Below are 12,952 nucleotides of genomic sequence, written 5' to 3'. Positions count from 1 at the left end.
CGTAAGAGGAGGTGTAGAGGATATCCGAAGCCTCTACGTCAATCTGCCTGCAGGTGATGAGCAGCGCTGCATATCCACGGACTGGTTGCATGGGTCCATTCAAAGCATGCTCAAGTACACAATGCCCCGGATCTGGTAGAATGCACCAATAAGAGCAATCGATCTGGTCTTTGTTGCGATCTGGTAGTAAGTATTCGTAAGTCATCAATCGCACTTCAGTCGGTGGGCGGAGAAAGTCAAAGTAGTCTCCGCGCTGGCGAATTGTCCGAGTATCGTGGCGCTCCAATTCCGTGAGAGGAGAAATCGATGCAGACCGGTTCAGAGGTAAGCCAAGTTCAGGATTTTTTGAATGTGAGCCGTGAAAGCTGACGGCAGGAGTAGTTCAAGCGACTCGGATTTGCATCTGCATGCCCCGTCCAAGAAGTGAAAGGTGTGTTGTGCTCTCCAAGAGAACATGTGAGAACTCACGACTATTCGAAATGGATGATGATAGTTGTGACGCATTCTCAAAGCGTATCTGATGAGAGTCGACGTTGAAGGCGAGCTCGGTGAGTTGTGTTTGCAGCTGCAACTCTCGTCGTCCATTAAGACAAAGTGGCGTAATGGCACCATAAGTCACACGACTGTCTTTTAGTTTGTCGTCATTCACATTCTCTTGGTTTCTGATCGGCTTTGTTTTTGGGTTGAGTTTGAATGCATTCCTGTAAATGTTAACCTGGAAGCCGAGAGCAGTGAAGCAAAGCATACCTGACAAGCTGCTTGTCGCCATCATACTGATCACCAGCCGTGGCGGGCGAGCTTGCGTGCCGCTCTCTCTTTGCAACTCGACGTCTTGTGGTGTGGAGAGATTGAGAGGTGCGAGAGAGGTGCGGGAGAGGTGTGAAGGTTTGGGAAGTCGAGAGGGAAGGAGCGGGAGGCAGCATCACCATCCGCACTGGGCGCCCACCTCACCCAATGGCAGGGTCCACGTGATGCCGCAGCGTTGTCGTCGAGAGCGATGAGCAGAGGTGAGAATGTTGCTGAAGAGATGCGTTGCGAGTGGATGTGAGTGTGGAAGTAGAAGTTGTAGTGAGCTTTGTGGGCGTGGCTTTACTTTTGGCCTCCAATGGGAGGGCTCACGCAATGGAGACGCGATGAGTTGACCGAGGAAGCAGGCGTGAACGGGACTGGCAACTGGGCTGAATATGGGGTTGGGAAGTAGAGGTTAGGTGGTCCTTTGAGAGCCCATGACGGAGAGATGTACTTGCTTCTGCAGGCAGAATTTGAGTCAAGAGGCGTTGGCTAGGATTTCGAGAGCGCTGCACCTCGAAGCACCAGATGTCTCGTCCCCTTTGGCTACATGGCAATTGTCTCTCCTCTGCATGCTTATTTTTACAAACCCTCGTCCTCCATGAGCCTGACTACGACGTCCTTCACTCGCTCTGCTCCGCCTTCGACGCCGCCTCTAATTGCGCTCACAGGCACTACGTCCACGCGCTTCCTCCATGCATTCTTCCTGCCACCTGGGTGCTCGACATTGTCTGCCTCAATATCCTCCACGTACGCTCTCAGCTCAGCGAACCGCTCCTGCGTACCCTCTTGGTCCGCCTTTGTGGCCACCACAAACCAAGGCTTTGCCGAGATTGGCGGCAGGGGCAGAGGCTCCATCTCCAGATCTTGCAGCTGAGAAGCGGTAGGATGCTCAAGAAAATCGTCATCGTCGAAGGGGTTGCGCCGGGCCATGGGTGGGTTAGACCGTTGAGTCTCGGCATTGATTTCTTCGCTGCGCAGGGTCTCGTACTCGCCCACCTCTCGCCATAGGCTCTTGAGCGTCGTGACTGGGTCAGTGTCTCCAGACAGGTCGACGACAAAGGCCAGCATGGCTGCGCGCTCAACGTGACGGAGAAAGCTCATGCCCAGGCCTTTGTCCAGATGGGCATCTTCGATCAGGCCTGGAATATCCGCAATGGTGAAATTCTCGCGGACTTCGCCTTTGCCGCCGTCGCTGGCACGGCGCGTGGGCACCAAGCGAGGACGGCCGCGGTGGTTGTCAAGAACGACGGTTCCAATGTTTGGCTTCAGCGTTGTAAATGCCCAGTTGCCGATACGTGTTCGGCTGTTGCTTAACGCGCGCAAGAGCGTGCTCTTGCCCGCGTTTGGCAAGCCTACTAGACCTACATCTGCGAGAAGTTTGAGCTCCAAATGAAGCGCAACAGAGATGGCGTCTTGACCGCGGGTAGCAAGGACCGGCCGTGGCAGCTCTCTGCTGACGAAATGCGTATTTCCAAGCCCACCTACCGAGCCGGGGATGAGCAGCATCGGGCGCTCCATCGGCGAGTCAAGATCAAGACGGATTGGTCCTTTTGGGGCAGAATGTGCGAGGGGAGACCGCTGGGGCTCTGGAAGTTTGGGCATGTTCCAGCGCTGGAATACAGAAGCCTCAGTACCTGGAAATACCAGCCATTTTTCAGGCCGAACGGAAGGTAAAGGATCTTCTCCAGCCGCCTTTTGTGCCCGAAATTTCACTCTGTCCTCGCGCCGCCGGTCGAGCTCTTCCTTCAATGGATCGCGACGCCATATTTCCCGAACGACCGTGCCAACAGGAACAGTAATGAGGAGATCTGCGCCACGTTCGCCACCACGCATCTTTCCTTGCCCATTTCTTCCTCTTCCGGCCTTGGCCTCGCGCCGTCTCGCCAGTTTATGAAGTGATGTCTCGTTGCGCACAGCTTGAATGTAAACGCTTCCTCCGGTACCGCCATCACCGCCATTCGGTGGCCCATCGGGTATGAACTTCTCTCGTAAAAACGAAACGCAGCCGTGCCCACCAGCGCCAGCGTGTAGCATCACCGAGCACCTGTCGGCAAAAGGTGTACTGGAATACGATTCCGGGGACGGATCAAGCGAATGTTCGTCTTCATAGCCGGGCGGAAGATCGCTATGAGGTAGCGGAGAGATTGTGGTAAGATCCTCGCGTGGTGCGGTGCTGTAGCATCTTGAGCGTCGCGTCGAGACAATTCGCGAGAATGGTCGGGTGGAGTAGAGCAGCGATTCCGGTATGGATGGGTAGAGAAACGGCGTCAATGTCGTCGCGACGTGCTGAAAGTGGGTCGGCTTCATTCAGACTACCGATTCGAATAAGAGCAGACGAAAAAAACTGTGAGCTTGAAGAGTGGTTGTGGTTGCGCGCCGCGGGTGGCGCCAGGCAATCTTGATCCGCTCTTGAGCTCAGCATACATAGGTTTCTCCGATGATTCCCCGGCGTTGATGGGAGCCGAGACCTGACGGGGGCGGGAACGAGTACCTATGTTATCTCCTGGCACTGGGGCCACCCAGAAAACATAATCCAATGCCGCAAATCGTTGAAGGAACATTCAAGCGCCACAGCTTCTATGTCTAGGCAATTGCAGTTCACAAACTCGGATATACTTGAGGACTTCCATTTTTTTTGGAGACCCCAGGGCAACCATTGTGGAATTCCTGCTTTTCTTCACACCAAAGTGTACTGCTTTGCACTGTGTGGAGCTCGATATTGACAGAGCATAGGTGCATTCAGCAAATGTAGTTGATCGAGGTTGCCCAAGCGCCGGAAAGACCATCGTTTCTGCCGTAAGCGGTGTGGGTCAGCCATTCCTGTCACACGGCTGGGGGCACCGTGCTAGGACTAGCGTGCGAAGCTTGAGTGAACCTCACCTCAAACTCTGCAACATCAACATCGGCGTCGACAGCACCGACCGACTCACAAACCACGATATCGACCCGGCCACCATGACCTAGCGCCTTCATCAGCCCACGATGCGGTCATGCTTGATGTTGGAGGAGTTTCGAGGCCGACCCGCTGCGGATGGTTGGCTCGACACGCGTCTGCCTCTGTGAACACCGAACGCGACTTTCGAGTGGCTCGTGGAACATTCGAGGACAAAAAAGGCTTTGGGCAAATGCTGAGGCGCTCTTACATTCTTCATGCAAGTCCTGGGACGTAGTTGTCACGTCTTGTTTCCTGGATCGCCCTTTGCAAGAGCGAGCTTGGTATCTTTCCTGGGCGTCAGGCCTTCCCTTCTATCTTCTTTCTCCTCCTCGTCATCTCTATCTCTCTCTTCTCGTTTATGGCCGTCCTCTTGATGGCCGACTGGCATCTTTTCCAAGCGTTTGGCGCAGGCCATCGGTCACCGCTTTTCGGTTGCCGCTTTGCCTTCGCCGTGGAATCAACACTCCCCAGCTCTTTCTTGTCTTCCGATGCTTCATTGTTCCATTCCTCTTCTCTGTACCTGACATTCGTCATGATTGTTCCCGGGCGTGCGGTTGACAGGGCAGATGTGCTTTGCGACAGCCCCAAGGCCACTGCCTTGAAGCAGTAATGTCGGAAGTGCTGTGTGCGTGGCAGCGGGTGGGCGAGGAACACATCAAAAGAACATTGCGCAGCATAAATCTGTCAATGTGTGGGTGCTGGGTGCTGGGGTTGAGTTTCGACACCTTGGTGGTGTAGAGCGTTGCTGCGAGCGGTGCAGGCACTGCGTGGTGGACGTAAAGTTCAACACCATGATGCCGCGTGGTCATTGGCATTGGGCGTGGGCGACGGGCGTTGCGCAAAAAATGCGACACCATGGCCACGGTGCGATGGCGCAACGTGTTGGCAAGAAGGCAGGTTGCAGTGCAAGAGCTTGGGCGGCGCGCCGGCGGCCGGGCAAACACCATGGCCAGCGTCGCGATGCGTGCTGCTCTGCCACAACGAAGCTCAAAATGGTAAGTTATCCACAACAGAGGTGTCGGCGGTCACCTCGAGCAGGTGGTCGTCGTCTGGAGCAGGAGTGGCACCAGCAGTGTCAAGCTGCGATGATTCACCTCCTGCTCCAACCTCGGCGAGATTTTTTTGTGTGGGAGGAGGGACTTCCGGGCCTTTGCTTTATAATCTGCAAAAACAGATTCAGTCTTAACGCCGTCGGTACCGTGGTGTGGAGTGGCGGCAGTCCGTTCCAGAATCGTAATCCAAATGGGGGTTACTGGGCGAGTCATCCCGCACAGAGACGAGTTCGAACCGCGCCACGGTCAGGCAGCTTTCCAGCATTGTTCCGGCAATAGCCTATGGAAAAATCAAGGAGCAACGTGCATCATGGTTCTCCGACTTCTGGCCTCCCCAGCACCATCGCGCAGCCTATGGGGTCGAAATCTGAAAAGGATACTCACAATTGCTATAGAAGTTCTCTTTTGACCTTTTTCCGCCTCAACATTCCGCCCCGTCTCTCTTTTGCCCTTAACGTGCCCTTCTTTTTCGCCTGCGTCTTTCTCATTACCCTCGCTACCTCTACAAACCAACAAGCGGAGAGTCAGGTAGACCTTTCGCCATCTAGATTGACTACGTCTTGCGCCTCAAAGACCATGTATTGACAATGTCCACATCTTTTGCCAGAGACACGCGAGCTCAACACCATGACGTGCCGAACACCTCGCTGGGCGAGATTGAGCGCTTCTTGTTGCTCATTGCTTCGTTTATATTGCGGGATTAGGCCAAATGCGCAGAGTTGGAGGTCTGCGCTGGAAATCTCTAGCAGCTTGTCATGGTCGACGGCCTAGGTCATGGCGGGTTTTGAACCCCTTGACCGCATCTGTGGTATTTAAATGATAGCTCCCCCTCAGGCGTCACCCCTTTGGCGAGCTTTGGCGAGCTTTAGCGACTGAAAAGGCGATTGGGCATTCGAAGATTCGAAGTCTTCTGGGCACCGGTTTTGCCCAAGTCACAAGAGCAAGGTCAAATTTGAGAAAGTACATGCAAACTTGCGCTCATCCGGGTGTCTTGCTGTCAATCACGGCGTTTGCGTGAAACCGCGTCGACACCGCCCATGTGCATCTAGCCCGACAAGCCTGGAACATCTAGCTTTTGATGCTCAATGTCAAAGTCAAGCACGCTGGTTCAGCGCCTTGGTTGAAGTAGTCACTCTTTTCAAATCTGTCTGATAGTTTACCGGCTGCCAACCCTCAGGCTAATTTTTGCAGATTTGATTGCACAACTTGCTGGTAGCCAAGTCGCTGAGAGGGCGGACTTCCCAACATCCTGGGGCTCGAGCGCCTCTGCTCGCCGCGCTCGGCTGCCCTCTGACTCCATCACGACACTTGGTGTGCAGCTCGAGGCAGCTGCTCCGCTCAATGCGCTCGACTGCTACGTCTTCCTTCACGCGTGGGCTGACGCTCCTGCAAACTTCACCGTCTTCTACTGGCCTTCCTGCGTATCGACGCATGTCTTCACGGAACTGCGAGTCTAGCGGACACTTTCGCATGGTTCCTGCGCTTCTGCATTGAGCGGTCTATCTCTGGTTGGTATCTCGCATCCTTGCTTACAAAGTCCCCAGGCATTGCCATTTCTGACACGAACAGTAGACGGCGCGGCGCTATGGCCAAAAAATGGCAAAGGAAGCTGACCAAGTACCCTGGCTACAAACCTTTGACCCGCAACAGTGGCCGGAAGCGAAGCGTGTTTCCGTTCCTCCGAGCTTCCTCCCGAGATCCGGCTGGAGGTCTACCAACATGCTCTGCCAAGTCGCACAGGAAACCGATACAGGAACATGTGCGAGGCTCCGAGTGTTCGTTATTTGTATGAGGAAGAAAGGAAATACCGCCATCCGCAACCTCGAGGATTCCCAGCACTAATGTCCGTCAACAAATTGATTTACAAAGAGACTATTGGTGTCCTGTACGGAAATCCACCGCCTGGAAGCTCGCCAATAATTCAACTGGAGGTTGGCAACGATCACATACAAATCAGAGGCTACAACATCTTCTGCGAAAAGCACCACGTGTTCGACAAAGTCGCAGAAGGAATATTCACGTGTTTCCCTTGCGTCGAGCTCAATGTTCATGCCTTCTGTGACGCCTGGCCAGAACCTGATGAAAAATTAGAAGACATCGACACTGAACCCGATATAGAACTACAGCTGTCCAGACAGAGGTCTTTGAAAAACAATTTGCGTTGGGTTGCTTCACAGCTTTCCAAGGTCAAGTCTCTGTCCAGCCTGGTACTCAATCAGGTTGATGCCGAATTCTATGAATTTTACGGTCATAGCATGTTCTTGGTTGACCTGGATTTCATTTTTTTCACCTTTGAGAAAAATCACTTCTCTAGACAAAGCCGAGTTCGGATCCATCGAACTCTGCAGCTATTTGGGCTGCAGCTGCTTCCTGGTGGACCTCGATGAGGATGAAGAAACCATAGAAGATGCCTTCGCCACATTCTCAACTGACATTATTACGCGCATGACCAGCAAGCAAACAGTGGAGGAAGAACTGGAAATCTTCAAGTCCTATGATGGTTTCATGCACCGGCTCAAGAAATGCGAGTTGACCGGTACGAAGGTTGATACCACAGAGCTCCTCAGAAAAGCACAGCATTCCAGGGAAAATGAACATCCTGATTGTTTAAACTCAGTCATGAACAGATTTGCATTGGCTTTTCGGGCTGAGATTAGCCAGAAATTGGCGCTCCGCGATGAAATCGAATCCTTTGTCAAGAGCACAGGCGCAGGTAGACATCTTTCAGACCCAGTTCCGGAGTAAGTATTTCTCGTCGCAAATTCGAATGGCTATAACTGACACTGTTCTTGGCTCCTTTGTCCATGCAGCAACAGAGTTGTCTGACTGATTTACCTCGAGTCGGCACGAACCTGTTCCAACATTGCGACATCCCCTTTCTAGGTCACAGGACATTCCAGAGCATGGCTTGCTATTCCCCTCTCCCTTCCTCTCTACATGCTTTCCTGACCTGAAAGGTCAAGGTCCATGTATCGACGACACAGACTCATCTTCCATCTCATGACGTTCGCCTTTCTTTTCTTTCCTCTTGTCCAGCAGCATTTTGAGTCATGGCTTTCTGGGGCTCTCATTCATCACACGCGTCACGGGCTTTGCTTCGCCGGCACACACTTTGCCTTCTCACCCAGTCAGTTTCTCGAGGTCTAGATTTCGTACTCAAATAGCATGTTTTCAGGATTTGCGGTTATCACATACGAACGAAGCGTCCTTCCCCATGTGCGTGACCAGCGCTGATCGTAGACAAAGGTATGTGTCCGGAGTCTCCTTGTCATATCCACAGGACAGACTGGAAATAGATTGAGCAGAGAAGCTCGTTAGATAAAACGCGCTTCATCACAATCGCTACAGCTACTACCGCTCCTCAACCCCCTTAAAACTTCCTTCCAACATCTCCATCCCCTCTGCTCCATTCTGCCCTTCCCCATTCCCACCCCAAATTCCCCTCACCCTATCGGCCGTGACATGACATGGCAAACGTACTTGGTTAGCTACCTTCATCTCTTTGCCCATATCGTTCGTATTTATGTCACAATGGCGCAAGCGTGCCGGCCCCGTTCCAATCCACCAACCTACTACTCTTTCTCGTGTTCCTTGAGCGCTGTGTTGAGCGCTGTGTCTATATATACAGTCCCGTGGCCACATGTAACCTGTACTCAATCCTTTCTGTTCATCAGTTGTCTTTCTGTGTGTTTGTGTGTCTGCTTGTCTCTCTGTACGTGTGTGTATGCGCTTCCCTTCCCATCTCATCCTGCACCGAAACCCCTGACCTTAGCCTTCTACTTGGCTGACTCTTCCTCTCTCATTTCATCCCTATTATACATACACACTCTCCCCACCTCTCAGGCAAAGTGGGGATATGTAGAGCCTACCTTACACTACACACCAGGCGGCCTAATGACGTCTTCCTCGGCGCTCAAAATGCCCATGGCCCAATGGACGCGCGTGGCCGGATTGGTCCAGACAAAGCGGCGATCAGTAGCATCAGCATCCGCAGCACCACCCTGTTGCGCCGTCGCTGCCGCTGCCGCCGCCGCCGCCGTCGCTGTTGAAGAAGCAGAAGAAGTAGGGACATTGGGCGCCGGCGGCGTTTGGCGGCTGGTGGTGGTGGTGGTAGTGGCGTAGCTCTGCCTCCTTCCATCAACGGCGCCGTCCTCTCTTGGCGAGCCGACAGAATTGTCGCTCTTTCTGCCACTCCTCCGCTCATCTTTGCTAGCGCCCTCGCGGCGATAAACCCAGACAGGCCCGCGGCCGGCCCTGCCCGCGCGCTCCCACACCTTCTGGCAGCCGTTTGCGACGAGGCCGGCGCTGGCCCAGCCGGTGCGGTTCTCGATGTCGGCGACGTGCGTGACGAGCCATTCGCGCTGCGCATGCTCCGTGTACTGGATGCCCGCGAAGAAGAGCGGCATGATGACCTCGATGAGCGCCGCGCCGATGCTGGGGTTGAGCTCGGCCAGCTTGGCCCGCTCGCTCGGCGGCGCCGACGACGGCAGCGGCGGGGGCATGACGCCTGCTGCGATGCGGCCAATGTCGTTGGCTGGGCCCGCCGTTGTCGAGGCGGCGACGGCGGCGGCCATGATGGCCGCGGGTGGCATCGACGGGTGGCACCGTGCTAGGATGATGGTGAGCATGTGGTATTGGGCCCACAGGACGGCGATGTCGAAGCTGCGGTACTGCAGGGCCGGGCCGAAGGGCGTGTGGATGTGCGTGCAGTGTTCAGGGCTTAGGGGCGCAAAGGCCGGGCCGAGGTACGAAGCATAGGTGGTGAGGGCGGCTCGGATGGTGGTCCACTCGGATAGGGCGGCGCTCGTGGCAGCCTCGAGGTCGGCTTGGGTTTGAATGGGGGAGGAAGACGAGGGGGCGGATGGTGCAGGGGATGGCATCGACTGCGTCGTGGAGCTGGCAAAGGCAGCCGGCATGGACGTGTTTCCCGAAGGAGGCGCCATGCCGTAAAAGGGAATCGCAGGCGTAGGGATGCCTTGTCGGTTCGGCATGGCGGCCTGGCCCGGCGAGGCGTTGAAGCCGGGATGCGCAGGACCACCGCCACAGCTCGACGGCGACGGCGACGGCGACGGCGACGGCGACGGCATTCCCAGCCCTGGTCTCCAGGCACCGCCATTCATCTCGACCGCCCTGACCTTTCTCTCGCGATCGCGGGCGGCGAAGTCTCCTATCCGAGCCAGCAAGAGGAGCGAGTGGTCATGAGTGCCATAGAGCGCATCGGGCTTCCCAATCGGGGCTCGAGGCGGACAATCTGAGCATCGACTGTAGTCCATGCTGTCGCGGGGTCAGAAGATGCACATCAAAACAGTGGAGAAACATACAGAAGCTTGTTCCCGCTAATGACGGCTTGGAAGGCGTCATGCCTAAAGTACCACCACCATAGATCCTGGTACGTTTCGTAGTGGGTCAAGTCCATGGCAGGCACTCTGGCATGCTCATCATACACCTGCCCATGGTCCTCGTACCTTACTTGTCTGCCTATGAATGCACTGACGACCCTCTCGTCGGGAAAATCACTACATTTGTCACTCTCAAAGCTGGCTTGGTTCACAATCAGGCCTGGCTCGGTGTAGGCGAATTGGCGCTCAGTAGCCTCTTCTTCAGCCTTTTGCTTGCACCATAGCTTGGTCATGACAGCAAAATCGAGTTCTACCATGAGTTGTTTAGCACCCATGAGGTGGCTACTCCATTTGACGTCTGCAAGGAAGGGGTCAGCCAGCTTTTCAACAAAATGCATGACCAAGCGCAACCGACTTACGCTCGGCAAGCATGACTTCGTAAAAGGCAAGCAAAAGACAGGCCGCTATTGTCGCAACGTGGTGCCGTTTCCTCGGGTGGCCGACGCTGTGGTGGACGCGCTTCAGCGCGTAGGCGTAGTGCTTGATTGATGGAGTTATGGAGGCGTCCTGCAGTTTTGCAATGTGCAGGGATGCCAGGGCGAGCATAGCATGCAGTAGACCCTGGTTGTTGAGGGCCAGCATGGGTAGCGTGTAGGTCCACAAGCTCTGCTGGCTCGGGTGCACCGGGCCCTCTGTAAACATGGCAGAGGCATTGCGGATCCTTCGTTCAAAGATGGACAGGCTGGGTCCGGTAGCGTGGATAAAGTGGGCAAACACGCGAGCCGTCCGCGGGTTGCGCAGGGGGTTGGCCACCCATTCGGCGCGGTAGCGGTCGAGAATTCCCGTATACAGAAAGGTGCCGTAGTGCCGCACGCTTAGGTCGTCTATGCTGTCCCGCTGTATCTGCATCATGACCTCAAAGTCGCGCTGCTGGCGGTGGACCAAGGCCTGTTGCGACACTAGCTCCATTTCGTCGTCGGATTGAACATCGTAATAGTCGTCATCCTCGTACTCGACTGCTGCGTCTTGCAGAATCTCGGTCGTGCTAGCTTGCGTCTTGGCGTACCCAGAGTGTTGCAGCCTGGCGGAATAAGGCACAGCTTGCGACACTGGCGCCGGCTGTTCTGCTTTTGGACAATTGTTAGTCTGGTTTGCATTACAAAGCCCCCACCCCCTACCGAAAGGCCGTCTTTGCGGACGGCGGCGGCACCGCGCAGCAATGCGGCTCGGGCGGCACCCAAAAAAGGAGCAAAGAGTAGAAATTGTATGATGAAATACCTAAGGTCAAGTGCGCCTCTGAGATCGCCGGCGACGACTCGTTGGCAGCCTGTCGCGGGTCTCCGGGCTTTTGATGGTGATGCATTAGACGCAAACGCTCCCCGTCACCCGCCATAGCCATTTTTTGCCAGACCAAGACATCCTGCTCGGCGGCCTGCATAACTTCGTCTCGTTCTGATTCACTCGGCATTTGGGCTGGCTTGTAAGACTCGGCAGCAGAAGTCTGCGCCGGAAATTGATATGCCTGACTATAGTGATGATGATGATTCTGCTGCGCCTGCACTCCCCCCACATTCAATGGCATTGCCACGTGCTGGTAGCCATGGTGCCTTTGCTCCAGGGGTTCCGGCGAGTGGTACGGCAGCTGCACGGGTTGTTGCCGTTGCTGGCCCTGAGACGCTGCTCCCGGCATCTGCGAAGACACGTGGGTGTACTCTGCCGGCATAGGGGCCATGGAATATGGGGTGGGATACGACCGATCGACCTGCTGCTGGCCATAAGGCGTCGGCGAGGGCACGTAACCGGGAGACGCTTCCGGAGGGTAGGTGCCGGCAACGGTACGGCCGGGAACAATTTCGACGGCAAAGTGACTGTGTTGCGGCTGTGCAAAGGCGTACTGATCCTCTTGGCGCGGGTACTGCGAGGTGTAGGGCACTCCCGGAGGAGCGGACCCTGGGTACGGCTGCTGGAACCCGGAGAGGGGGCGCGCGGCTCGAGGAACGACGCCGACACCGCCGTGGAATGACAGAGGGTTGGCCTGGGCGGCCGGCCAGTCTCCGATGGGGGGCTTGAAAACGACGCGCTGGTTGTAGCCATCGCAGTGGCGTTTTGATTTGATGCAATTATTGCAAATCGGACGTTCCTCTCCACACTTGATGCGGCGTTTTCGACATGTCAGGCAGCCCGTCTTGGTCCTCTTTCGAGCCTTTGTGTTGGGGTCGGTCGACGACGACTTTTGTCGTGGGTCGACATCCTTTGCCGAGGGATGGGAGAGATCCTTCTTATCCGGCGAGGCGGAAGAGGCTAGAGAGGTAGGGCCACCAGTAGACGCCATGGAAAAGGGCAGTTGGGTTGTGGGGAAGGCAGCGAAAGAAAATAAAAAAAAAAAAAAAATCCTTGGGAGACGTGGGGTGAGATATAATAGTAAAGGCGTTGGTCGGCAGGCGGACCGAGGCGAGATCCGCAGTCCAGGATGACAATTTCCGACGGGGTACAAGGCGGCCACGGACAGCAAGCGTCAAGGCAGGGCTGTAGGCTGGCAGTCCGAGGTACGGGCGGTAGAGTTCGGTTGTGTAAGTACGGTTGACGTCTGGCGTAGGCGCCTATAGAAAACAGAGGACGGGCCAGAAGAGGAAGTGCTAGAACGGCTTGGCAAGAACAGGCACCAAATGAAGCCAGTCTTGCGTCAAAAGATGGGAGGAGAAAACAAAATAATGATGCTGCGCCAGGCAACGTGGGTGGTGGTGGTACAGGGAGGACGGAAAGAGGGACGATGCAGATGGCCGACTGGCGGAGACGGAGACGGGCGGAGTTTAGACGAGGCGATTGAGGCCGGA

General features: G+C 55.4%; 4 protein-coding genes across 4 annotated transcripts; 1 reads left to right on the top strand and 3 right to left on the bottom strand.

The window, feature by feature from the left end:
- Positions 1–46: 46 nt before the first annotated feature.
- Positions 47–772, bottom strand: IWZ02DRAFT_483324 (uncharacterized protein; the record flags this gene model as incomplete). The annotated part of the gene is made up of 1 exon (XM_066769163.1): positions 47–772. One exon carries the CDS (start codon positions 770–772, stop codon positions 383–385), a length of 390 nt encoding a protein of 129 aa, XP_066621352.1. The 3' UTR covers positions 47–382.
- A 460-nt stretch (positions 773–1,232) lies between these two features.
- IWZ02DRAFT_456408 (uncharacterized protein) lies at positions 1,233–3,200 on the bottom strand. The gene has a single exon (XM_066767854.1). It carries the CDS (start codon positions 3,097–3,099, stop codon positions 1,372–1,374), a length of 1,728 nt encoding a protein of 575 aa, XP_066621351.1. The 5' UTR covers positions 3,100–3,200; the 3' UTR covers positions 1,233–1,371.
- A 3,071-nt stretch (positions 3,201–6,271) lies between these two features.
- IWZ02DRAFT_483322 (uncharacterized protein) lies at positions 6,272–7,783 on the top strand (the record flags this gene model as incomplete). Its single annotated transcript, XM_066769162.1, has 4 exons — positions 6,272–6,287; positions 6,352–7,026; positions 7,094–7,520; positions 7,663–7,783. Exons 2-4 carry the CDS (start codon positions 6,537–6,539, stop codon positions 7,781–7,783), a joined length of 1,038 nt encoding a protein of 345 aa, XP_066621350.1. The 5' UTR covers positions 6,272–6,287; positions 6,352–6,536.
- Positions 7,784–8,367: 584 nt separating this feature from the next.
- IWZ02DRAFT_316225 (uncharacterized protein) lies at positions 8,368–12,617 on the bottom strand. Its single transcript, XM_066764142.1, has 4 exons — positions 11,397–12,617; positions 10,538–11,245; positions 10,101–10,476; positions 8,368–10,053 (listed from the first exon to the last, which is right to left on the bottom strand). Exons 1-4 carry the CDS (start codon positions 12,448–12,450, stop codon positions 8,655–8,657), a joined length of 3,537 nt encoding a protein of 1,178 aa, XP_066621349.1. The 5' UTR covers positions 12,451–12,617; the 3' UTR covers positions 8,368–8,654.
- Positions 12,618–12,952: the final 335 nt, after the last annotated feature.

This window comes from Phyllosticta citriasiana (assembly GCF_038021145.1).
Source record: "Phyllosticta citriasiana strain CBS 120426 chromosome Unknown IWZ02scaffold_9, whole genome shotgun sequence".
Taxonomy (NCBI): domain Eukaryota; kingdom Fungi; phylum Ascomycota; class Dothideomycetes; order Botryosphaeriales; family Phyllostictaceae; genus Phyllosticta; species Phyllosticta citriasiana.
This window is presented reverse-complemented; position numbering and strand designations above follow the sequence as displayed.

Bases quoted from the DNA above. Each gene is read 5' to 3' on its own strand.
- IWZ02DRAFT_316225 (XM_066764142.1), bottom strand. From the start codon at position 12,450: ATGGCGTCTACTGGTGGCCCTACCTCTCTAGCCTCTTCCGCCTCGCCG. The intron at 10,477-10,537 runs GTAAGTCGGTTG...CCTTCCTTGCAG, and splicing joins CGAAGTCATGCTTGCCGAGC to ACGTCAAATGGAGTAGCCAC. The intron at 10,054-10,100 runs GTATGTTTCTCC...ACCCCGCGACAG, and splicing joins ATTAGCGGGAACAAGCTTCT to CATGGACTACAGTCGATGCT.
- IWZ02DRAFT_456408 (XM_066767854.1), bottom strand. From the start codon at position 3,099: ATGAAGCCGACCCACTTTCAGCACGTCGCGACGACATTGACGCCGTTT.